The following is a 26,848-nucleotide window of genomic DNA, read 5'->3' as shown; positions in this document are numbered from 1 at the left end:
TCACTCAGGCACTCAGGCTGGAGTTGCTCAATGAAGAGGGGAAAAAAAAGAAAGAGGGCAGGAGCAATAGGGAGAGCAAGTGCACACGTGCAAAGGCATTGTACAAAGGAGTGAAACGCCTCCACCTGGCTTTGGGTTGAAGTCATCTTTGTGAGGGAGATGAGATCCATCTGATCTCAGCTGTACCTCCTTCCTAAATCACAGAATCGTGAGAGTTGGAAGGGACCCTGAGGTATCTAGCCCAACTCCCCATAATTAGTCAGTGAACAAACAGTCCTCCACTTTCTGCTTTCAGAACTGTTACAAATTGGCACCCTTACAGTTAAATTCAAATTTAAATGCCTGAAACCTACGGAGCCACTTGGAGCTGTGAAACTTCCTAAGAAGTCCCATACCTGACAAATCCACCTACAGCATACAAAGAAGTGTGAAGGTCAGGATGAGACACTTACTTACCCACAGACACTGATTCCACACATCATAGGCTCCAGAAAGCAGACTGAGATCAGCTACAAGAAAGAAATGAGCAAAACCCCACATATTTAGGTTTCGTGATACCCGTTTATTCAGCCACAACAGTCCACAACTTAACAATGCGTGCATCACTGGCAAAATACCTTAAATTCACAGAACTAAATAGCTGAGAGACAGGACGAAGGTTGATTTGTTTGTTTTTCCCATCCATATTACAGACATAAAACAAAAGGTTCCAACTTCACTCCTAACAGTTTCCACTCCAGACTTGTGGTGAGGACAAACTACTGAAACTAACACCATGTAGGAAGCAGGACTCAGAAAATTCTACGGCAGTAGACATAAGAAATGTGCAGAAACAACTGTTCATGGATATGGTATCTCTTCACTACACAGCACTGTGACGAGTAAAGAAAGATCTGTTCAAGCAGCAGCAGAAGCTGGCATTTTATACCACTGCAGTCTGCTTTTAATGCACTTACATAGAAATCACTGACACTCAACAAAGCGTTAGTGTAGGTGACCTCTGTGCTAAAAGAAGGGAACAAGTTATAAAATACCCATATCATCAATAAAATGAAGCTTTTGCTATGAAACATACTAGGCCTTTTAACTCACCATTTCAGTTCAGTAGTAAAACGCCAACAATAATAATTTACAATACATTTTAGCAATCCACTTGCTTTCCGTACTCCCATTTACAAAGCTATCCTTAGTGTTAGTTTAGGCACTGGGTCAGCACAATATACGACTGCATCCTTAACTTTGCCAAGTTATAATCTTGCAGGACATAATAATGTCCAACACTTTCTTCTTAGAAGAATGGTGACAACAGCCAAGGCATGTCCATGACTCCTGTCCCTGGCTGTGCTGGCTTACAGCAGCCAAGCTCAGCTATTCTGCCATCCAGAGAACTGGCCAGAAGATCAAAATTCAACCTTAAAAACCATTAATTCCTGTGACAGGACATCAGACTGTACTCAGTTTAAGGCATCTCAAATGAAGCCGTGCACATCCATACCTTGCTTTAATCATCAGCTGTCAAGGTACAAGCAACGTGTTTGCCATGGGCAGTTTTTTTATCTTCGTGGGAAGAACTGAGCTATCTGTCTTGCTTTCCTGCATAGGAGCACCCACTCTATCAGGCACTGTCTCAGGGGAGGATTTTCCCTCTCATCTTCTCCCCTCTGGCAGCACCAAATGTAATTTGCAAAAACAGAGCTCTGGAAAAGGTGTAGCATTCCTGGAGATGAATCATACATGACACCCTCATCACAGCTCCCAGAACTGCAGCACAATTCAGGCAAAAACAACCACCTCTGGCCCAGTCCTGCTCTGTGGCAGATGCTGATGTGCAGCAGGGAAGGGATGCTGCAGAGCAGCCGCATTCTCACCTCCTGATGGGCCTCTGTAGCTCCTCAGCTCCGTTCTTTCCTGCTGGACATGGAGATGCTCCCTGTACAGGAGCTGAAATGCACCGACAGCTCTGCTCAGGCCTGGGTTGAACACGGATGTTCTCCTCACCTGGGCTGCAGTACATGAGAAGATCTGTGGGATACAGACCCACGGTTAACACAGCATCTTACTCAGGAGTCAGCGTTCATTGCCTTATCACAAGGTCCTTGTTTATCAGCTGTGCCGTGCACCTCCCTCTTTACCCACACACACATGAACATCAATCCACAGATGTGACAGCTATCAGGTTTTGCCCATTTTAAAACACTGGTAGTAGCTTTTAATAAAACAATGCTTAACGAAACAAAATCTGTTGAAATCACATCCTGTTCCCTTTTAGACTGTGAGTAGAAACGTGTGAATCACAGCGTGGCACAAATCTGCAGCACCACCCTTCTGCATCAATCCAGAGTAAATTGGCATTTAGACATTTGTTGTATGACTGATACCCACTCTTTCCCAGTTTCCCAGACATTTGCTTCAGGAGTGCACATAAACTCGGCGCTTTTATAGCAAAACAAAAAATAGCACTTCAATGTTTCTTTGAAAAATTGTATTAAACAAAACAAATACACAGGAAAAGGAAAATCAGAGAAAGAACACTACAAAGCGGGAAGGCTGGGAGGTGATGGCAGCCAAAGATATCTTCTCACAGCAAAACTTCCCTCAAAATGAGTAAGGAGCCAACGAATTCAAGACTGTACTCACATTTTTTTCTTTTTTCCTTTTTTTTTTTTTTTTTTTTTTTTTTTATAGTAAACATTAAATATTTTAGCAGAGCACTGCTATATTACATTTCTTATAAACAATAGAAAGGTAGCCAGTAAAAATTGAGACAGCAGCAGCATCTGGTATAGTACAAGATCAAAAACAGGACAAGAAATCTGTGCAACTCACTGACAATGCTTGATGCCCCTCCTATAAAAAATACTGTCCCGGGCTTCAAAAAACACCAGGATCAAGGGTCTGCAAGATACTCAAAGCATGCAAAGGGGGAACAGCGCAAAGTCCCTCATCCAAAAGACTTAGGCTCCAAATGGACTTTTGGGGTAGTCTCAGTTTAATGTCACCACACCCGCAATGCCAAAACCATGCATGTATTATAGTAAAACACTTCCACTGATAGCAACTGCAATCGTAGCTCACATCAAAATGCAATACTGGCAGTGACTGGAACAAATGGTGCCATTCTGCTCTTCGCTGAGGTGGTCAGATGAGCTATTTCCCTTCTTTATTTTCCTTAGCAGGTCTTAAACACATGCAGAAGGCAGCACACAGGGAGGCCTCAGCCTGCATCCCAAGTGACATTCAATTCAAACAAGCCATCGCACCTGTCAAACAAACTTCTGAAGGATCCTGCACAAAATATGGAACAGCTTCAGGTCTCACGTGCTTGGAGAACCAACAAGCAGCAAACCTGAGGGCAGCAGCCCAGCTCAGCCTCCCATTCCCCACCCCTACGGTTGGGGCGGGCAGAACTCAGATGCACAGGCAGCCAAAAAAGGGGAGGGAATGCAGGCGTTTCCCCACTGATCTCACAAGCCCCGGTTGGCAGAGCACATATGAACGCACACAATGTTCACACAGCAACCTTTTGTACCTAAATGTTATAATAGATTTAACACCGTTAATAAATATATAAAACAACATCGTCATGTCACAGACAGAACACATTTCAAAAGTCAGCACTGACTGAAAGAAGGGGGCAGTTTTGTGCTGCTTTAAAGCACTGAAGAATTGTACACAGGTAATAACACGGGTGTTAAGAACTTGCTCACAGAATGCAAATGTAAGCTTGGTCTCACATTTCTGAAGAGGCTCCGAACTAGCCCAAGATGTTATTCAGAATGGCCCTCAAATGAGGGCCCATGCAGCCATTGCATATTTAAGAACAAAGGAAACTCCTCTCCACTGTGCACATCACCTGCAAAGCAGCGTTGCCCAGTGCCCAGCACACACAGGTAAGCAGATTTGTGCCAAATACTGCTGCTGTATATTTCATACCACCTCACACCGAAAAAGATCAGTTAGTGCTTAAAAGGATTGGGCTGGGACACAGAGAGTGAGGCCCTGACCCCTGGCCCCCACACAGACCTCTGTCATCTCAACCCGGTCATCTTTTTGTCTCAGTTGCTTTTAAAAAGGAGAGGCAATAATTCCCCGTCTCGCAGGACTGTTCTGAGGCTTAATTTCGTAAGGTGCTTTTAAGAGTCTCACAGAAGGCACTATAAAAGTGCAGCCATTATAATGTCAGAAACAGACAGAGGTGTGCGCCTCGCAATCTTTTCCCGAGATATCCCATTGCGAATCTACAAGAGATGAGGACTGGCACTAGGTCACGCTCCAGCAGTCCCATCACAGCAGCTTAGTTTTCTCCCATAACTTTCAGCAAATGGAGGCTAGGGACAGCCTGCATATTTGCAGTATATTTGCCTGCATAATGGGGCAGCCCCGTACTTCTGTTCAGACCTGGAAATGTGAAACTTATTCAAACTCAGGATGTGTGACTGGGGACTTCCTTTGCCCTCGGAGTGTGTGCGCGTTCAACATCTCCAGCAGCAAGTCATACACTGGGACCACATTTTTGCACTTCATGCTCAGCAGATGCTCCATGCCCTTGTTACTGTGAAGAAAAACAGACGACAAAGTCAGTGATACGTATGACCAGCACAGAGAAGGAAAACACAATCACGGCTTCAAGAGTTCCTTTTTTATGAGTTAAGAGATGTAACTGCTGCAGACGGTGGGATCACATACTGCTAGCAGCAACAACAACATCCTAATGCTCTAAGGCTACAATCCACCATCTAGAGAACAAAGATTCGTGCTTTCCAACACAAACTGTCTTCAGAAAATGATTCAGATGTATCATTCCCATTGAGATGAAAGAGAAAGCTTCTTTGGTGCCATAAACGTGGGAGACCCATGTGCTGCAGCTGTAAACAAAAGGGGAATTCACATCACGCAGCTCTACGAACCACCTACTTCTCCCAGCTGGCTGAGCAGAAATACCATATGATATTGGCCAACTTCAAGCAGTTTGCTTCCTCTCTGCTTGTCCAACGTTAGATCTTGCAGATAACTACAGGCTTTAAGAATCCTCCTTTTTTGGTCACACAGCAAGGTACGGTGACATTTTGCTGACTTGAAATCTCTGTAGCTGTATCACTATTTGGATTGACAGGGATGGCTATTGCTGAAGTACAGCAGTTGTACACACACACACACACACACACACACGCATCAAGGTACACTCAGAGAGTTTTAGGGCTGAAAACCAAGTGCACTTTCTCAACACCAAATTAATCACAGTGGAAACAGCAGCAACCAGCCAGCACACAGCTGAACTACTGGATTGGTCTGGGAAGGAGGCAGTGCATCCCAAAAAATGATGTTCTGCTGCAGCTCAAGAGCTAAAAGCCTAACAAAGGCCAAGAGCAAAGACCCCCTCCTACCCCTCCTGTCCTCCTTCAGCACTTGAAGGTCTTGCATAACCATGCAAGACAGGTGAACAGTTGATCTCTGGGTAATAATTCAAGATGACAGAGACCGAAAATTAAAGCATCTATTTGCAGCACCTTGCATTTGAGACCACTGTACTGCAAGCAGAGATGAGAAACCTAAGGTGGTCTGGGAGCTGGCAAGGAGCAGAAGAGCTGCTTCACATGAGGAAAGCCATCGTTGCAGTGCACGGCAAAATGCTAGGGTTCTGAGTAAAAGGACCAGTTGTGGCTCCCAGGATGCACAAAATATTTGGCCTGACAAGCACAGAGTTCAAACCATACCTCGTTCCTCCAAAATCCATGCTGCAGATCAGCTCTGAAAGGGACTTCTGAACAGAAGAGTTTTGATGGCTGGGTGTCATGTTTCTTTTATTATTACTATTTATTTTTATTTTGTCAAAGGGCTGAATTTGTGTTATTGTTGCTAAACGTTTCAGGAGAGTACGTAGGAATGCTTTAATGCAGTACAGTTCAGAGAGCATTTTAATATTAACACAACACGTTGAGTGCCAGCCAATACCTGATCACATTGCCTAGTTAGCCATGCTAGGAAGGACAGTCTTACAAAAAGAGAGATGAAGAGGGTCCTTCAGGGGCACTGTGGAGTTCTAGACTGACTCTGTCACTGTAAGAAGCAAACACAACAGCTGGCATATCCCTCACGTTCTGTAAGATTTACCTTGCATGTCTGACGTGGGAGAGCAGCATCAACAGATTTGCCAGGCGAGTTGTCTGCTGCTGGGAGGGGATTCCGCTCTTTGCAATAACCCACACCAGAGCATCTGTGACCACATTGAGCAGGTGGTGCAGTTTCCTGTTGCTTTCGGGTTCTTCTGCTGACAAGGGAAACATGCCTACCAGAGGAGACAAAGAAATCCTGCTTGTGAGGCACAAAAAACTATGACTTTGGATTGTCTTCCAATGCAATAATTCACAGGATAAGAAAAGATGTATTTCCTGACACACATTCACACACCCCAACACAATACAAACAGTGCTGCATGTAACATGCCAAGCTTCAGCTTGTATTTCTTCATCCAAATGGGATTTCTACATCGATTGCATAGTGATTAACTCTCCCAAATCCTCCCAAGACAACACATTGAACACAGGCTCTTCAGTCAGACTGAGCTCTCAGTCTGTGGGGAAGCAGACGTGCTTTCCATTCTCCACGGTTTTTTCCTTTGAATCACATTGCACCACGCCGTTTAGCTTCTATCATGCTGGAAGAACAAAAAAACCACCTTTCTTCTCCAAGTAAATCCAAGAGAGGAGGAGAGTGGCTGTTCTTACTGACTGCTGTAGGCTCCCAGCAGCTCACCATGGTGCCACAGGACAGCGCCTGCCTACTGTGAGACACCTCAGAAGTCAGCAAAAGCAGAAGAAAGGGGAGTGGGGTGGAGAAAGAATAAATTGCCACGAGGAAAGTCTGGAAACACTCACTGGTATTTCTTGATAGAGAATCCCAAAGATGCCTACGGATGGAGAGAGCTCCTGAACACCTTGAACACCAGAAGTAACAGATTAACCTTGCTAAGGAAGGAGAGCCAAGAGAGGAGAAGTGTTGTTTTTTTTTTTGAGAGGTGAAGCTTTTAAAAAAAAGCCACGGCTAATGAGCACTTTTTTCTCCCTTTGGCTAAATAAAAATAAATGGAAGATCTCTGTTGTCAGCTGAAGTAATGGAATCTGTTCTACAAACAAGTCAGAAAACAGCTGGACTATTCCCTTTCGGAAACAGTGTTGAGAGTTACACAAAAGCTTCATGCTGAAAACAGAAGATGTAGATAGTATCATCATTCTATATACAGATGGCTTTCAGTTGGTTTCTTTGTTGCTGTTGTTGTTTTCCTTTTGACCTTACAAAATGTTCTGGGGAATAAAAGGATTTTACCGCAGGCTGTAGAAGGCTGCAAAGCAAACTTTCTGTCCTCACATTCATCTTGCAGAACTGTTGAACTCTTTCTAGCATTTGTACTAATTATCATTAAATAGAAATATTTCAGCACAATTGATCACCACTCAGTTGAGTAAATAATTTTACTAGTATGAAGGACAGGCTTGTATAGGCATAAAGAAGTATAACCCATGACCAGGATCCACGGAGCTCTGAGCTCATGCAGTTATCTGGAACAATATGGCTTAGAAGTTTCTCTAGCAAAAACCCTTATGATTTGATGAGGTCCCTTTCCAGCGCTCCCTTTGAATTACGCTTTATCTCATTTGATATTTCTGTCCTTTTTAGACACTAATTTCCCAGCTGCAGTTGAAATAAGTATAATTTGGTGAGTGTCAGAGGCAGTTGTGTACTCACTGGAATTGAGGAGGATCATTGCCTTGACACACAGATACTCCTTGTGCTGCAGTTTCAGCTCTCGGAACCTCGAGGTCATGGCCAGGAGCATATCAAAGATTTCCAAAATTCCCTCTACGCATTTCCCCTCGTCCCTATGGAAACATTTAAAATGTTACCAAAAAAGTAGAATTAAGGAACTCTGACTCAGCCAGATAAAAGCCATAGTGCAAAGAATGCTGCAAGAAGCCTATCTGTCTCGTCTGTGGGAGCATTCAAAAGGTTATATCAAGAAATATGAATGGAAAATTACAATGGCATAAAAGGTCACTACCTCTAAGAAACTAATTTTCTCTGTAAGGTGCTTAAAGTGCTTACAGCATTGACCACAGGTAAGTGCAACCACATTTCTGTAAAGAGGCTTTAACTTCACAACCAACAAAATTTGTGATAATCAGCTTTAAACTACGTACTACAGGGCAGAGCTCACCATCACCTTGAGTCATTTTCCAGATTTGGTTCACGAGGAATTGATGCCACAACCTATGACATCCCTGTTTGTACCTGACAAACATTTAAAGAATTAATAATTAAGCCCCACAAAAGTAAGTTTCTTGGAGCAGTAAAATAACTCCTACGACCCTCCAAACCATCTTTTGCTTGTTGAAGATGTTCACGTTTGAATAGCTTTTGATTTTTTCTGGCTGGTTTCATTTGTTTGTTTATGGTTGCAAGTGAATGGTGATTGTAACCTCCAGTTTGGATATTAGAAACAGTACTGTTTCCAGTTCTGAGGATGAACTGAAAAAATACATATACCTTAAGCCATTTCAATTGGCTTAAAATGAATCAGAAGTAATTTGAAACCACTTAAATTAGTGCTTCAGATTTTTTTTTTAAGCGTACTGGAATTACAAAGCAGTAAAGCTCTATGATGCTCTATTCAAAGGGATGCCCCTGCACCACCTGTAAGCCACGAGTTTTGCCTGCAGTGCTGTTAACATGAGGCACACTTAAGGACAGTGGTGCAGGATCACTCCTGGCTCCCAAAGGGAGGTGCTGAGTGCCCAGGCTGAGGCAGGTAACACTACCCAGGAGCTGAAATACAGCCTGCAGAAAGGCAGTTGCTTCGATACTGCCTGGCTTCTCACGTGCCTCTTGGCAAAGGAGAAATTCAAGCTTTGGAGGAGGACCGGCAGCTGCCAGCGTCAAGACAAAGGCATGAGCATCAGAGATGTACATCTACAAAGGGTAGATTGTGTGGGTAATGTAGCTAAAGTTCACATGAGTATATCTTAAAAGTAATACAGGATGCCCAGACGCTTGCTAGCTCCCACTCCATTAAGTCCTGTGGAGATGAAGGAAGCCAGCTCTTTTTGGCTCATATTAGCTCTCGAGGAACTGAACATATAGTACATTTTCAGCAATTTCTTATCATTGCAATGAACAATTCAGTGTGTCCTTGCATTGAATTTTATATGAGAAAACTACAATTTACTTCAAATCTTCTGTAATTCAAATTTATTTCTCTTAGTAACCCATTTTCCTTTCTGAATCTATGATGGCGATGATTATTTAGCTCGAGCCCAAATTGGTGCAGATATGAATTTCCCTAGGTTGAAAAGGTTAAGAGAGATTTTACTCCTTGCCAAGAAAGCAGATTCTCTCTTTTTACCAATGTGAAGCCCAAATCAAATTGTTCTAACATGTTATAACATGTCAAATTGTTATAACATGGAAAAACATCCCTACTAATCCATATTCTTCCCCGCTGGTACATAGCTATGGATAAGTAAGTTTTAAGCTTGCAACACTCCACTTAAGCTTGAAGGAAACTTTCAATATTAAACAGCAAGTTACTTTTTAAAATCCCTTTTGGCTAGTGCTACAAAGCTCATCAATGTAGCTATGAAATCTGCACTAGGAACAGGAAAAAAAATCTGAGATAAACTACTTAAAATAAATGGGGAGAAAATCTATTGGCCGATGGAAGCTGTTTGATAAAGGAGCACATTGTGTTGATGTCTACAATTTAACATTTGGAGCCCTGAACACTCAACAGGTGAATTCTCAAGATATAATTGTTAAAATACAAGTGAATGGTACTGTTAAATTAAATGTTCACATCATCTCCAATATTTCACCCACTTCCTTTCTCCATTCATCTCCCTCCAAACACACTAACTGAAGGGCTCTCAAGAAGCTGATTTCTCTTACCTGTCTAGTACAAGGTCCGGGGCAAAAATTAATTTCCCAGGATGGTCGATTGATCTCCACATTAAACCAATCATTAAAACTTCCATCCAGCAGCTCTCCAAGAGCCTGACTTGGTCATAGAGGCTGAGATCAATAAAGCCTAAAATGATGAAAACAGCATCAAATAAATCAACTTGTTTACAACTCTGTTTTTATAAAAATGTATTTAATATACAAAAAAAAAAAAAAAAAAAAAAAGAAAAAAGAAAAAGAAAAAAGAAGAAACATGGGTTGTGAAGAAAGACAGAAAAAGAGGTGTATCAGAAGTGTACTGCTGCCATCTCAAACGGGAACATAAATAGTTGTGATTATCTTTGACACATCTTCCACAAAACATTTAAAATGATAGAACCATAGAATCCTTAGAGTTGGAAGGGACCTCTGAGGGCCATATAGTCCAACCCTCCTGCGACAAACAGTGGCACGACAGCTAAATCAGGTTGCCCAGGGCCTTATCCAGTCTTGCTTGGAAAGTCTTCAGGGAAAATAAATAAATCAGAGCAGTGCTGAAGCACAATTGGCATGTAGGTGAACGTAGACCTGCCTTACATGTGAGCACCTCCCTAGATGACAGCCTCAGAGACTTCTTGAAGGTACCAAGGACCCACTATGGAAATTCACATCTATTAAAGATGTATTGCATTATACTGTGGAGGACTCCTACAAAAACTTCTACAAAAACAGACCATTCTTTTCCCATAACATATAAGGTTGCTGTTTGCAGGGTTGTCTCTTGTTTGGACCTCAGGAGGCAGCCACGTTTCTGGGTTTGTTTGGTACCTATGAAAGAAGCTACATCTCAGTTGCTCTGTGTTACCACCTTATTGGTAAATGCCATGTGTTGACTGATAAAAAAAAAATAAAAAAGGAAGACAAGGGTAGTTGATGATGGTAGTGATGTCTGCATTGCCTTCATACGTGGCACCCCAGAAGCAAGAACAGAATTGACGCAATAGGGCATAAGCCCTTTTCTAGCATTTAGTTATCTCTAGAACTTCCAGCAAGCGCCAGATAATATGGCAACACAGCCAGAAGAGAGAAGTTGTTGTTGCTTGCCCCTTCCTCTGCAATAACATTCAAAGCCTTAGAGAAGGTGTTGAATTCCATGGTTCTCAGGGGTCCCTTCCGACTTGGGATACTCAAGGTTCTATAAACAAAGAAAAATAAGAAATGCACACATAAGGAAAATAGAGAATTAACAACAACAACCACACAGAAAATGGAGAAGTGTCCACCACCAAACGGCAAGCCCAAGAAAAGCAGAGACAATGACTATCAGTTCTGCACTCAGTCTGCACCTCTGTTCTAAATTAAGATCAGGTCAAAGTTTTCAAAGCAGAGACACTTCAGATAAGACTGCTAACAAAGATGCTGAAGCTTTAGATGTGCTGGTAACTGTTGCTCCAAATGGTGAAAAAATCATCACAGGGCTCGGCCATGGGAGATGGGTTTCCTGCAGATCTTTTTGGACAGTTCTCTGACATCTCAAATGTGCGCCACACATTTGCACTGTCATTAAATCTGCTCTCAGTAATTTATATAAACGCTTCATACATTTTCAGCTCATTAAAGTGCTGCCCTGAAAGACAGTCGGTGTCATCCCCAGGTTAACATAAGCTGGGTAATGCAAACTCCCTTGTTGCATCACTGAAAGTGCTGCCTTCACACTGAGAGCTTTACTCCAAGAGGAGCAAACAGGAGCCCATGAGCTGTGCTTTCCCTCACAGATTTCACTGTCAAAGAATTTACTACAGAGCTCACAGCCAATGGCAGATTATCTGCCAGACCCAAACCCTCATAATTTAAAAAGTGCTTTTAGAAAAATACCCATGGAAGTGTGAATAGGATCAACCAACAGGGATGGTTTCCTGGGAAACAACAGCTCAAAGACATTTCAGGGGTTTATTTAAATCAACAGTTACAGAGGCGTGCACTGATTTCTACACCATAAACAACAAGTTATGGGGTTGAAAAACAAACCCCAGTAGAGCTGTCAGACCAAGCCACAGTTTTCAGTGCAAAGGTAATTAGAGATTCAGATGTATCCCAGATGGCACCTGCTAAATACGCATTACCAACAGTATGATTTATGAACATCGAGCGCTGCTGTAAGGACTATTCCTTTCCTCTTTCTAGCAATCGTGCTTAAAGGTTGAGGATGGCACATTAGCATGACAGCTTCTATTGCAGAATCTGAAGTTCCTTCTCATTTGCTGCAGAGTACATTAAATTGCTCATTTTTCTGTGGCTGTAGAAACTGTCCTTTAAATTCTGTGCTCTATAGCTCATCCTTCAATATAAATTACTAGGATATACTGCCCTCATCTTCTTCTGGGTATGCAATAGCTACCCAAAGATATCACTCTGGCCAGCAACTATGTCGCATAATGAATCCAAACTTCAATATCATGACAACGTTCCATCTTTCAGCCATGTGAGTACAGCCATGAGCTCCCTTCAGCTCTGTTAAACTAGGTCAACTGACTCAAAGGCAATTATAGAAGCTACGTTATACCCACCTATAACATTGAATTAAAATCATTGGAAGTCATGAGAAAAAAAAATAACAATCCAGGTGTTGTCTTTTACTTTTATGAGCAACAAAAAAATTCAATCCAACAAGCTGACTCCACACCAAAAATATACTCACAGAGTGAGACTCATAATAATTTTTAATTTTTAATGACCTTCTTTTAAGTAAAGGAAAAAAACAGATTTAGATTTTCTCTTCAGACAAACTCTATCAGAATATAGCACATTTAGCACTAAGATATGAAGAAAAGAATAAAAAGATTTACTTTTACTTAAAGATGGTCATCAAAGCAACATCCATCGACTAATTTAGAAGATAAATATATTAAAAGTATTGTAAAATTAGTGCTCACTGGACCATTAGTCAACAACTATTTTTTATTTCTTTTTGGCATGGATTCTTCAGGGAAGAATTTGCCAACTGAAATCCTATGGGCTGAGCTTCATCACCTTATTTACTTTAAAGGAAGAAATAAATCCACGTTCAAGAAGATGTTGTAAAAGCCACGTTATACTGTGATGTTATTTGTAACTGGGAACGTACTGCATTTCACATCTATTTTGGGCAATTTTCTAAAATAGCATTTATTTCTGTTCTGTGTAACATGGGTGATCACAAAAAACAAACACACGTGATAAAGTGTAAACATTCCCAGAAGCTGTTCTGAAGGACTTTGATCGCCTCAACAGGTTTTCTTCATACAATTCTCTTACTGCCAAGAAAAAGGTTTTACTACTGACATGCATTGAAGACAAGCTAAAAGTAACCAGTGTCAATGGACAAGGCTTAGGACTGCTAGGTGCAATGCAGAACACATCACGTGTGCAAGGTACATGCAGCTGTAGGGCTCACTTCCAGCAGAGCATCGTATATCAAGTTAGAGAATAATCCACATCCGTGGATGCAGTTACATTCAAGGCAACACATGTAATTGTAAGTCAGTGAATGCTCTTTGCATGACCAACAGCCCAAACCATGTTAATTTTTGGTTTGAAGGGAAACACAATAATTCTGAGATCAATACAATGTACCTCTTAATCTGATTCTCTCATGTACCAATTATGTCAGCTGAAGCAGTTGTGGAGACTCGGTTTTTGGCTACAAAGCAATTTTCATCAACTTCAATACAAAGCCTTTATTAGATTTCAAGGAAACCATTTGTGGTTTTTTTTTGTTTGTTTTGTTTTGTTTTTTTCCAATAGCAGTCTACACATTTTAATGAACTTAATCAGATTAACCTGGCATTTAAAGCTGGTGAGATAAAAATAACACGTAACATCAACTATGCTTTTTAGCAACCTGAACAAGTACTTGGCTAACAACAGATATCAAATTATGGGCAAGGCTGTCTTCTGATTCAAAATGCTCCCAAGTGAAGTTCTGAGAGCAACAATTTGTCCATTACTGCTACAGGACATTCTATAAGACACTACACATTTACAGCGCTATGCCACTAAGGCGTCAAATGAAATAGATAAAAAAGAGGTTGAAATTCTTACCAGGAATTTTTTTGGCCCAGCCAATCATGTGAACCAGCTCTTTGTCTGCCAGTTTTGTCAGGGACATCATCATGGAGGCCTCAGTGAATGGCTTGCTAGGACGACTCACCAACACATTGGGAGGCTCAGCTTCAAGCAGAGTTAGAACAAACTGTTCTGGACTGACTGTGCTGAGGAGGATCTCTTTTACACGGGTTGCAGCCTCATTGTACTTCCTGGTTTTGCCCATGCAATCCTCCGAATTACGATGGCGGCGCAGGATTCGATACCCACAGCGTTCTCTTCTTGAGCCTGACACAAGAGGTACACAATTGCACTGAAATACGTTGCACTCGCTGTTGCATTGGACAAAACCACATGTTTGGGGAGGAGGGGAAAAGCCCCTCAGTAGTGGATGTTCTAACATTAAACATCAAGTTTCAGAATTTCTAGAGCTTCGGCATTGACCCAACTTTGCTTCAGAGGAGCCTCCTGAAGAAAAAATAACTGAAAACAATGTTTACTTTTGAGCCTACTTTACAAGTCACTGGGAAAATTCCATTGACATCAAAAAGAGATAAGTCTTTAAATGCAAGTAATGAAAGCTGTTTAATTCTGCTAATAAATTTGCTTTTAAATGTTAATTGGGAAAAAAAATTCTAAAGTATGAGCCATGAATAAATATCTCAGCCAGAAGCACAGCTGGGGCTCGCTGCCAGCTGGGTGCTCAGCTAGGGACCTACTGAAAGGTAACCTGTCTTCTCCATACGTCCACTTAAGCCAGCAGGAGTTTCCCCAAATGAATTAGGGTATCCACAACTAGACAGAGCAAGCCCCTACTTTGGAGTTACACGTGCAGATTACTATTTCTCTTTCACAGAGCAGTCCTCTTACAAAGGCCTTAAATTATCAGAATGATTTGTTACTGTTCGTTAAGACAACATCAAACATTCTCTGCCTATCAGTATTATTGGTGGGATCACTGTAACCTATTCTCGAAGAGCAGCCATGGAAGGAGGCTAAGGGGTTTAAAAACAGTGGGCATTTGATGCAGTGCTCAGCCATGATGTCTGTTTCCCTCACACCTTTTTTATTTATTTACAAATAAAATTATAAATAAATATATAATAATAATAATATGTAAATAAACTTTGGCAGTAACTAATATGCAGGTTTTCATCACATTAAAAAAAAAAAATCAAGTTATTTAAAAATATTAAATTACTAAACAGATTCATAGGCTTGAATCCTCCAGCAGTCAATATTTTCAATGTCAGTGAGAAATTTTCCTCTAAATCTTTCAAAAGACAATTTTTTTGTGCTAGCCAACGCCTTTACTGACATGATATTCGAACACTGAATTTTCATATATACATAGATGCCAGTGGTAGCATAAATCTGTATCAGACCAACATTTATTATTCTATTAGCAGAAACCGTGGAGCCTAAAAGCACAGTAATAGGTTGCCTCATTTTGTTTCAGTCCCATAAAATACACAAAAGCATCCTTTCATGTAGTGCTGCTATCTTGACAATACTACAGCTAATTAAGTCTTTTTGGTGTGCTGTCCAAAGCAACATCATAGCCACAGATGTGGTTCTTCTCTATTATTCTTGATATACTTCATAAAGTACACAAAGAAAAAGGAGTAGATGAATAACAAAGGTGGAAAAACCCCAAAAGTTCCAACCAGCACCCTGACTATCATGGCTATCAAAGAACAATGACCAGCCTGTGGTCTGGAAATGACACCCATCAGATAAGTTAGGAGGAAAAGCTTTTCAGTTCCCTTGTAGTAACCAGAAGTTCCAACCCAACCTCTAGCCATACCAGAGGATCTGTTTGTCACCTACCAGTAGGGCCATGGGTTTGGACCAGTTGCCAGAGACCCATTTGCACGCATGCATATCAGCAAGAGAATTTGTGAAAGAAGAACACAGAAACCAAAGGTCAGGTTCTGATAATACTGATGGATGAGAGAAGGTCTGAGTACCAGACTCCGGTTCCTGTGGCCGAGGGAAGTAGGGGCCAGCTGCCTGACAGAGCGTTAAAACCCAGATACTGGAGGGATACATATTGTATAAAACCATATATGTGCCACTACTTGTATTTGCATAAGTGCTAGATGTGGTGTCTGCCAATTAGCATGGCTGGCTGTGCATATAGGTATTGAGTTTTTGTTAAGGGCAACAGCTGCTCATGTTTGCTGTTAGCAGATGCAGTTATGTTGCAGTTTCCCTCCTATCAAGCTACTGGACTCAGCAATTCTTATTATTCCTCATCCACATCTATCAGTTACATAGAACGTGAGTTGTCTGAATTCTAATGAGGCAATGCAATTCTGGCTCTGAGTTTCATTTAGCAAAGTAAGAGTTCATACATTAGCCAAATTAAAAACAAAAAGAGGTAAAGGCACACACACGCAAAAACCCAATCTCAGATGCTATTGCTAAATTAGATGTTGGGTGAATGCAGACTCTCAGTGGTGGATGTTCCCAGATGATGTAGCTTGTCAGATCACAATCCTGTCTTGTCTTCAGCAGCTGTCAAGCACCATTTGAGTCAACCTGTGAGAAGGACGAGATGTAGAAGCCAGTCAGGTATAACCTGAAGGCATCAAAAGACTGGCTAAGGACTAACAACTCTGCCTTGACTTCACAGGTGTGGAACTTTCAACTACACATTGTCACAACCCTCACTTGCTGCCTATTCAGTAAACCGCATCAGATGTAAAAGGGAATTGTAAAGAAGGTCTGAATATTAGAGAATGCCCACTGCCTGGAAGCAGATGAGGTTGGAGAAGAGGAACAGGGAAAGCAGGTTCATTGAACAGTTCTCTGGCATGGAGGAACCCAAGTGGAATGAAGCATTTGGAGCAGTGTTTGGAACCAGTTGGAAGTACTGGTCTGAATTCTAAATTCACTGTAGGAAAGGATGGTTTTGTATCCTGAGAAGGAATGGGATGAAATGGCTTGAGTACTGGCAGGACATTTACACAACCACTGTATTGACGGAAAATAATCAGGGATTTGCAGAACTATACAGTCCTAGTTCAGCTGAATGAAATCTAGTTAGACGCTGCCCGAGAAGCTGAGCAGGGAAGGACAACATACCAGCAGAGAGAACTGAAGGCATTCTCTCATGGCACATTTACAAAATCAACCTTGATTATGACACTCGGAAAAAAAAAAAGTTTTACCTGTAAAACCACAGAAGTCACAATCAGTTTCTTCATCTTTCTGGACAAAAATCTTTTTTTCCTGAGAAAGTCAAAGGACAGCAAGGCAGAGACTAATTTCTACACACGTGCATGGAAGATGAAGTGAGGTTTGCTAGGCCTCATTTCTGGGCTGACACGAAAGTCAAGAGGAAAGTCTGAATGCACTTCGTCAGCTGCAGAAAAACAATCCAATAGCACAGGGCCTGCAGACTGTTCTGAAGTCACATCATGCACAGAAAGTATGTGAATATTTTCCTTCAGGAAGGACAAAGAGGAAAGGTCAGCAATGTTGAAAACTGAAACAAAAGTACAACTGGAGGCAGAACAGAGAAGCACCAAAGTATTGGAGTGCTCTGTTTAGAGAAATCCGTGGCTCTGACTTCCATACAAATGTGCATGGTGGAGAGCTTAATCACCAGGAGAGAGCTGAACAAAAGCAGGAAGCAGTGCCTTGCTGAAGTGTTTTGAAAATGGGCACCTTGAAGGACAGAACAAGAAAAACAGAGCAGACTAAAAGCCGTAGAGAGACACACTGTGGAGAATGAATTTTCTTGGGCTATTAGAAAATAACAGCTGCTCCATGACATGCATCCTTCAATACCTGCTGGAAACGTGAATCCCTCAAATAGAAAATGCATGAAGAAGAGCAGCCTTTGAATTAAACGTATGGAAGAGTAGTGCAGTTGGCTGAAGGGACCAGAAAATCTACTGGCTGTAGGGGGAGTTAGTGAGATAAGGAGATGTCTGGTGATACAATGAGGAAGAAATTCCAGCAAACTGGACACATGTAATAAGCAACATGAGCTCAGGCAAGAACTTGCAACCTACTGATCGATCTAGTTCAGTTCCTGGTACTGAAGTGAACCCAGTGCTATGGGACTCAGTATGCTCTGATCAGCTGTCCTCAGATCTTTTGAAAAGGGAAATTAAGAAAATAGATAAATAAATGGGATGTGTGAAGTAGAAAACAAAATGAGAGGGGAACAGAATACTTAATTTTTTGTGTGTAATTTTAATGGCCGCATATTTTCAAAGCAGACCAAGTCTGATTTGCTGAGTAGTGTGCATAAAACACAACTCATCCATAACTAAAGGAAAAATTATTTATGTCCACATTTAAATTTACTCAGCTGATATGTGGGAAAAAAAAGAGAGCTGTAAGATTGCACAGCTAAGAAAGCAACATTTAAGCTTGCCAGTCAATGGACACATTAAGTAGCAGCAGATTTTCCTATTAATCCAACATTTAAGCAATCTAAAGGAATTTCTGTGCTTCCTATTTAAATGTGAGGCTTAGACAGGACTGAAAAATTTTGCCTGTACATTTATTAGCATCCAAAAGGCATGTGTGCTGATAAATCTGTAGGTAAGAAATAATTATAGACAACCTTAATGTTTAGCTTCAGTATATAGAGATATGAATCAACCCGTGTAAAGGCACAGCATTAAAACACTTACAGTTTCCAAGATTAGAGACTATTACTGAAATTGCCACAAATTCCCTAAATACACTTAATAGCCAATATTCATTCAAATAAAGGTAATTCAGGAAATTGGAAAAGTGCATAAGATGATCAAATCTCTCATTCTTCCTACTGCACTCCTCTTATTTAGAGCAATTATTTGCACAAGAAAATAGCTGTATTCAGCTGAGAACACTAGACTAAGGGCAAGACCTCGAGTTACAGCACCATAAGCCACATGGGTGAATGATTGCAAGAATGTAAAAAATAAAACACACTGAAAGAAGTCACTGGTTTTGCTCAGCTCAGAGCAGAGGTAACCAAGGGGAGATCTCATGGTGGCCTACAGCTCCTCATAGGTAGTGGAGGGTCAGGCTGGATAATGGAAAAAGGTTCTTCACCAGAGAGCAGTGGTCACGGCATTGGCTCTCTAGGGCAGAGGGCGGCCCCAAGCTGCAGGAGCTCAAGGAGAGTTTGTACAATGCTCTCAGATGTAGGGTTTGAATTTTGAATGGTCCTGTGTGCAGTCAGAGGTTGAACCTCATGATCCTTATAGATCCCCTCTGACTTGGGATATTCTAAGTTAAATCCTTAGAATTTTTTCACTCACTTATGGACAAACTGCGAACAGGAATTACTGGCAGTATATGACTGCACATTGCTCTTAACGTCGATTTTGGTCCTTGACAACTGCTTATGTAACTAGTCAGTTCAGTAATGTTTGAGAGCAAGTTTTCATTAGTAAATCATTACCACTCAAGTAACCTTTGAAAGGAAATGCAAACTTTCTGGTGAGTATGTATGTGTTCATAGAGCAGGCCTGACAAAGATGCTGCAATCAACCAAGAACATACGAGAACAAGGGATAAAATTACTGTAATTTCCAAAACAGCTGAACTACAATTAGTACATTTCATGTCCAGAGAATGCCATGAAACATTTTTCTCTGTGTACTTTCTATGTGAAAAATAGTTCACAATATCTGTGCTATGTAGAGCTATCCAGAATCTTCAAGCAGCAGGCAAATAGAGGAGAAAAAGAGAGCTAAGTTCTGAACTTCAAAATTCATATCACACAGAAATCTTTCTGTAAACTGAAGGAGTAGTACCAGTACTCAGAGGCAGTATCTAGCCATTACCTTTTAATATGAATCATCAGTGTTCTCATTTCGTCAGGCAGGGGCAAAACAGAGCTCTGTCTTTGGAAGAATTAAGTCTATTCTAACAGGAACAACAGGATACTGAAGACTTCTTACCAAAGAATGTTTATTTTAGCCTCGGGAAGCAAAAAAAGAAGAAGCACAAGCATATTTGCACAGAAGGTAGCTATAAGGAAATGATAAAGCAACTCCCCGCTTCTTTCTTTACCTTGGACAAACAGCTCAGACCATTTCAGGATCCCTAGGTAAACATCAGAAAGTTCTAAGAGCAGATCTCTTTTATCATGATCTATTTTATTCAAGTCTTCAGGGCAGAATCTACTTTTAATATATTTGTAATAATTGTTTTCCTTGTTCCTGATGACAGTGCTTTCTTTGCAATTAGTTTTCTACCATCACTCCTAATGCCAAAATTTAGCAGTAGTTGACTTGATTAGAACAGTAGGCAACACAGGCTTCCTACAGAGAAATTTACAGATACAGTGTCTAAGACCCTGTGCTTCCAGCAGTATGATAAATATTCTGTTAGAAAATCCATTATCACCTTAGTACCTCCAAGCCAGGCTCCACTGAAATGCCTTTGGATTGTCAGGTTGACTTCTCTACATTTACAAATGCAATGACATTCAAGAGTCTTCAAGCCAGGAAATTCCAAAGGAAAACTTTCCTACTTTCTCCTACTGTATTGAAAATGACATATACTATCCAAGTACATTTACACACAGGAACATATACAATATGCACACAAACACATTTTCCTCAAGGTGGCTCTTTATACTACACAAAATTAGGATTGAAATGTTTGATGCAAACAGTGTAGAGTTTATGATGAGCTTTCATGAACCAGCAAAGAGGTAACTGAGGCTCTTCTGCCACTTCTGCTGGATAACAAGTCTCCCCAAGCAAATATGCACTGACAAACCATTCCACCCTACCCAATGTTTTAGCAGAAGTGAACCAATGCATTCACTAAGTGACCTGGGAAAAGCACAGAGACTGGGGAAAAGTCTTCACTAAAAAGAAAGCATACACTTTCATGGCTTTCTATGGCATAAAAGTGGTAATAAAGCATTGCTTTAAGAAGAATAAAAAAAGAAAGATAATCACTCTGATCTGCAGGAAATGTCATTTGTATTTCATGCAAGAAATACACTTTTTAAATCTGTCTGGTTTAAACATCTGTCAAATAATGGGACCATGTCCCTGTGCATCAGCTTTACACATAGGTGTCTCTTAACTCATCAGGGAACTCAGACAATTCAGCTTCAATTATCGGGCATGCAATTTTTAGATTTTTTTTCTTTTTTAATTAACTTCACAAGGTTCTCAAATTAAATTCTAAAAATTTTCAAGTTTCAATGCTACTGAAACTAATTTAAAAAACCAATTATTTTTAAAATATGACTCCCATTACATATTATATTTAACATATCAGATATAATAGATATGTCTAATTTATCTGTACATAAATGAGTTTTGAAGTGTCATTAATGTTGCACAAACATTCATTATGTTACTTGTAACACCTTAGTGTCTGTGAGGTCTAATCACAAGTCAAGACTTCCTGGACAATTAGGATAAAAGGATTCATTTGAAGGACGTATTGTGGAGTTTCACCTTATGCCACAGTAGAATCAATTTTTTCAGAAGCCCTCCAAAGCTGAGGCTTGATAGCAAACGCTCTCAGAGAGACACAGTAAAATTCTCAGTCATACAGTTGAATAGGAGACAGCAGGGCTATTCAGAAAGCAAAGTTTCAAAAAGAATCCTTTTCGCAAGAAGGTTTTCCTTTCTGGATACCAGTCAGCACAAGTAGCTAAGACCACATGAACAAAAAACACCAATAAAGGTGAGATACATCAGTGCAGAAGAAAATAAGAAAGAACTAGCTGCCTCGAGTAATAGACATTATATGTACCTCAGGGGTACAAACACAACACAAGGAACAGTTGAAATTGTGGCTCTAAGGTGGGAGTTATCAGCTAGAATTGAACAAGGAGGCTACAATCGTAACAGCTCACTGAATGATTACAAAGTGTGAGTGTGATACAGCCATGGAAAAGGCGAACAGCATCCTGGGCTGCATGCAGCGAATACCTCCTGCAGACAAAGCCACGTTTTAATGCTACTACAGTGAAGAGAGCTCACAGGAATACCTTCTACAATTCTTGTCATCAAAGTGCAAAATGCATTACTCCATCCTGGAGATTATTATGGGACAAGCTACCCTAATTTCCCAAATCTTTCAGTAGACTGTTTTACAAGATTGCTTGGTTTATATAGTCTAATAAAACAAAAGCTGTGAGGGGATATGACTGTAGTCCATAAACACAACCAGAGCGTTAACAATAAAGAAAAGAGCCTCTAAGACAGTGTTGCCACAAGAATGAACGGGCATTAAATATTCGGCGATAAATGCTGGATGGAATTCAGAAGAATGTTCTTAATGAAAGGAATCATATTCTGCAAAGAGCCTTCAGATCAAAGCGGTGGGAGGGTAAAAACAGAGGCGAGCTTTGAAATAGAAATAGGTATCTGCATTAAATGAGATGAAATGACATGCATGCCTGCTAATCACCAAGGACCAGGTGCAATGACCTTCTCCCTTCCATGCTAGTGCTCGTAAGCAATGTTTTTCCAGCCTACTTCTATCATGAACACTGGGAAAACTATAAGAACAATAAACCTTGGCTATAAAAGTACTTTAGCTATTGAAACAACTTTTAAGGGATTTTCTTCTTAAAAGTAACCTTTAAAACTCTAATAGCGAAGAAACAGAAGTAAGTAGAGGGGAGTAAAACAAAAGGCTGGATAGTGCAATGATAAACAGGGATAGTTCACTGCTTCTTTTGATGAAAGAACAGAAAGCTATCATATGAAAGAAGCCCATGAGAAGCAACAAAAAAAAAAAAAAAAGAGAAGTACCCCCTAACTCTCTTTAAGCAGATAAAGCCCACAGAAAGAGCCTGGAAAATTGATGACTTGTTCTTTACAAGACATGCAGTCAAGCTGAAGAATTTCTTGCTACGGGGTGTACTAGACGCCAAGACTTTACAGCATTAAAAATGGGGACACTTCTCAAGTCATCATTTGATTAACCCACTGAGACCTAATAAAAAAAACTTCTAGATCACTAACTCCCAAACTGACAGGTTTTGGAAGCTCAGAGTTTTCTGCAGTAGCTTCATATAGATATTAGTCTTGCTCCTATTTCTCTCACTTCATTCTTTGTCACCACTGGAAGCAGGATACCAGGCTAATTTACTACTGCTCAGATACAGCATTGCTGCTGTTGCATTGCATTCAGCCACAGGGCATAGTACAGGCTCATTTATCCCCACATTAGAAAGGATTTCAGTTTGACTTGAGGCTCAGGCAGAAGCCTTCTTTCTTCCCATTCTGCAGAATACAGCATGCAAATAAGCTTCATTTACAGAGCTCAGCGGAGGAACAATGGTTTTCCTGCATTTAATTTACTCCCTGCTCCTTCCCACAGGTTAAATTCAGAAAAATTCAGTCTCTTCCTGCTTTAAGAATTGGTGCATTCCTACCTACAAAACTTGCTTAAACCTTGCCTTGTCGTGGCTTTTTAGAATTCTGGGGATCAGTTAGAGGGGAAGCTGTACAGACCTGACTGAATGTAACAAATTCCAAGTAAGCAACACTGGCACACAGAACTCACCACATTTCATCATTCCCACTTCATAGCATTTCCGTAGCCGGCATGCCTGGCAGCTTTTGCGCCTGTTTTTGTCTATCGTGCATTGATTGGTAGCTGGGCAGATGTAATCATTATGTCCTGCAGCAGAGTAAAGGAGAAAAATTTAACATCCCACCAATCTCTCTTGGCTATTTCCCAAAGCAGGGACTTTAAGCATCTCATCTATTTCTTATCTAAGCTCCATTAATTTAAACAATGCAAAATCACATATTTGTCCTGTACTGAAAACATCGATCTATGGCTTTAAAATGCAACTAGAAAGGTCAGCTTTTACTGTTGACTGTTAGACAACCAAGCATCTTATAATACCAACACATTGTTGAAAACGAGACATACACTCTTGTGGAAATTTGCTCCCAGTCTAGAACACCTTACTCTATATTTGGTTTCTACAGACGGCAGAGAGCAGAATTTTTCCTCAGCACATTTGGAAACAGCAGTGCACACAACCTCAGTCTGCAAAGATTTAAGTAAACTACACCACTATTTACTGAAATCTCTGGCTTGGTGACTCCCAGGAACGAAGAAGCCTTTGGAGAACTGACCCTGATTGAAGTTATTGTTATGGTTGTTATTTTGAAATTAAAAGCCTGAGAAAGAAGAATGGCATAAATTAATGCATAGTGTACAAAACAAAGAAAATCAGAAGCACAAGGTATAACTTTCATATATTATCAACAAGTTTTTATTTGATTTGCACTAGCTGTCTTCCCTACTTCAGGTCTCACCCCACTTCTCCTCAGAATCTCTTTACGCTGTTGTATCTAATTAACCAACAAACTGGTTCAAAAGTTTATTCCTATAAGCTAGACCTGACTATCAAGTTGATCTAAATGCAACCAAACTACCTGTTGCCAAAAACTGTAGATCTCTCTTACAGTCATCACCAAAGAATACAAAAATATTTAATAATTTACATTTCTTAATTTCCTTTCTCTCAGGTCGTTTCTCTAAGTTATTTTTTTTAAACATTAAGAATGGATCAGACAAAGATAAAGCAGACTACAAATAGGGTGGTAGTTTGCTTGGTTTTGTGTTCTGCCTTGATTCATGAGCAAGTCCAAGAGCTCACGTCCCCAAGAGTAATTATTTAACTGAACCATTGTGACCATTTCCTTGCAAAATTAAAATAATTTTAACCTTGAATTTTTGAACCAACAGAGTTTTAGAAAGAAGAGATCAGGTTACAGTTTGTCCCATTTCCATCTGGGATACAACTGAAAAACAAATTACTGTTTATCACTCTTCACACAACACAGGGGGAAAAGGAAGAAGCAGCTCTCTGCTGCTCTATAACCTAAGCCCAAAGGAGCATAAAGTGGTTTAAAACTCCCATGTCCTTGAGATCGTTTATTTTGCAGGCAGATGTTCACAGATATGGAACTGATATACGACCAACGTAGGCAAGCAGGAGGCCACACACATTGCCCAGTCATAACGTTTAATTTCAATTCTGGGCCTCCCATAGGCCAAAAGCTAAATGCTTGCCTCCAGGTGGCCCATAACTTTTTGATTTTTATAAGCAGCATCCTTCATAACAGTGGTTGCAACTGAACACTCAATAGCGTTTTATGCCAAGAACTTTCACTTATTTGAATCACAAACAAATATTACCTGACAGGGTACATTAAGGTGTACAAAAGAACACAGTAGGCAACTTGTTCATGACCACAGCACGTGTGATCAGCACAGAGCAGGCAAATAATTTTCCTGACAGAAAACACTTTGAGACTAAATTCAGTCTCCATTTGTGATAACTGGAGACAAAGTTATCTTCAATTATTTTAAAAAGTCAAAAGAACTTTCACCAATTTGTAGAAATTGTTATTCACCTGCACCGAACTTGCACAATAAATCGGAAGGGCAAACTCGTTTTAAGTTTGATTCTAATGGTGACACCAACTCTGCCACATTGAGCCAAAAGAAAATACCTCAAGACTGCTGAAGGCCTCATGCAGCAAAGGAAGAGAACATCACAGAACAAAGAACAATAGAAGTTTCTGTGTTTGTATCTGTAGTTAGCATTCAATGTCAATTGCATTAAGTTCCACGAGGCCTCCGGACACGATGACCAGAGCCAAGGATAAGAAGCAGATGTGATACTAAGCTGGAATACAGTGCATAAGTCACTGCCTGTAGCCTGTGATAGCAACCATGGATGTAGATATTATATGCTATGACTCAACAGTTCCAAACAATATACTCTTGTTAGGAATAACGCGTCCAAAGACATTGCTTGTGAGAAGTACCTCCTCTGCATCTGCTATAACAAATTCACAATTACTGCATCTACTTTGCAACACAAAATGAAATCAGATTCATAGGTGTGCAGTGCCATCCCACTGAGGCTATTGCTGAAGGACTCTCCCATGAGTCCCCCTACGTGCTGCACCTCCTCTCTAAAGAAATGAATTGCTTGCTTTGTAATGTTTCCAGATGTTTACAACAGAAGAACCAAAAGACAAAGCAATCAAATCACACATTGTTCTACTTACATGCAGCACTGCACACCAGAATTTTAGATCAACACACTACCAGAGCAAGTGCTGCAGTCTCTGATGACATGAAAAACTTACTTAAGCTAAATCATCAAAAGCTGATTTTCCTACCTTGAATACTTCTTTTAAAGAATGCTTTACAGCCTTCACATGACCAGACTCCATAGTGATATCCTGAAGCATAGTCACTGCAGACTGCGCAGAAGTGGGCGTCTCTTTTTGAGCCAGGATTACTTGCAATTGGGCTTGTACAGTCATCACCATTAGTTCTTCTTTTTAATATCTCTCTGATAGAGAAGAAAGACGTTGTAAAAGGAAAAAATGAATCCAATCCCATTATAGCTATGTAAATCTAGCAAAGGATTTTATTATTTTTCACATGCAATGTGAACGAGCAGCTCAAAACATTAGATTTCTGTTCAAGGTGACCACCAATGCTGACTCCTGTAACAGTGGAAATGAGGAATAAAAGGAGGTAAGAATACAAGGATAATGAAGAAACATCATCAATCAAATGATTTCATGTATCAGAAAAATACGTATTGCTCTGCATAAATTAATAAGATGCATTTCTGAAGTGCACCAAGTTGTTCCAACTTATTGGAATTATTCTTTGGAACTCAATTAACATTAGAACAGAATAAAAACATGGAAGAACAACCAACTTTTGACACCAAGATCCAGTAAACAAACAGAAAGAGAAAAGGAACTCGGATCATCAGTAAAGCAAGTTTTAGGCATAGGAAGGACATCCATTGTATACTTCTCTGGACACCATTTTCTTGATAGTTTTAGCA

The 26,848-nt window shown here is 40.4% G+C and overlaps 1 protein-coding gene across 5 annotated transcripts in view; it reads right to left on the bottom strand.

The window, feature by feature from the left end:
* Positions 1 to 541: 541 nt before the first annotated feature.
* ESR2 (estrogen receptor 2) overlaps positions 542 to 26,848 on the bottom strand; it is a 61,980-nt gene continuing 35,673 nt past the window's right edge. For 4 of the 5 annotated variants that reach the window (XM_042865583.1, XM_042865573.1, XM_042865563.1 and 1 more), the window contains exons 3-9: positions 26,163 to 26,338; positions 23,515 to 23,631; positions 14,011 to 14,301; positions 9,940 to 10,078; positions 7,744 to 7,877; positions 6,112 to 6,286; positions 542 to 4,552 (exon numbers count right to left, since the gene is read on the bottom strand). In XM_042865583.1, coding sequence (XP_042721517.1) covers positions 4,414 to 4,552; positions 6,112 to 6,286; positions 7,744 to 7,877; positions 9,940 to 10,078; positions 14,011 to 14,301; positions 23,515 to 23,631; positions 26,163 to 26,338 — 1,171 coding nt within the window. In that variant the 3' untranslated portion in view covers positions 542 to 4,413. The remainder of the gene's footprint in view (positions 4,553 to 6,111; positions 6,287 to 7,743; positions 7,878 to 9,939; positions 10,079 to 14,010; positions 14,302 to 23,514; positions 23,632 to 26,162; positions 26,339 to 26,848) is intronic. The other variant, XM_042865592.1, reaches the window with a different exon arrangement.

The sequence above is a fragment of the Lagopus leucura genome, unplaced genomic scaffold (assembly GCF_019238085.1).
Source record: "Lagopus leucura isolate 7727_CA_CO unplaced genomic scaffold, USGS_WTPT01 Super-Scaffold_1, whole genome shotgun sequence".
Classification (NCBI taxonomy): Eukaryota; Metazoa; Chordata; class Aves; order Galliformes; family Phasianidae; genus Lagopus; species Lagopus leucura.
This window is presented reverse-complemented; position numbering and strand designations above follow the sequence as displayed.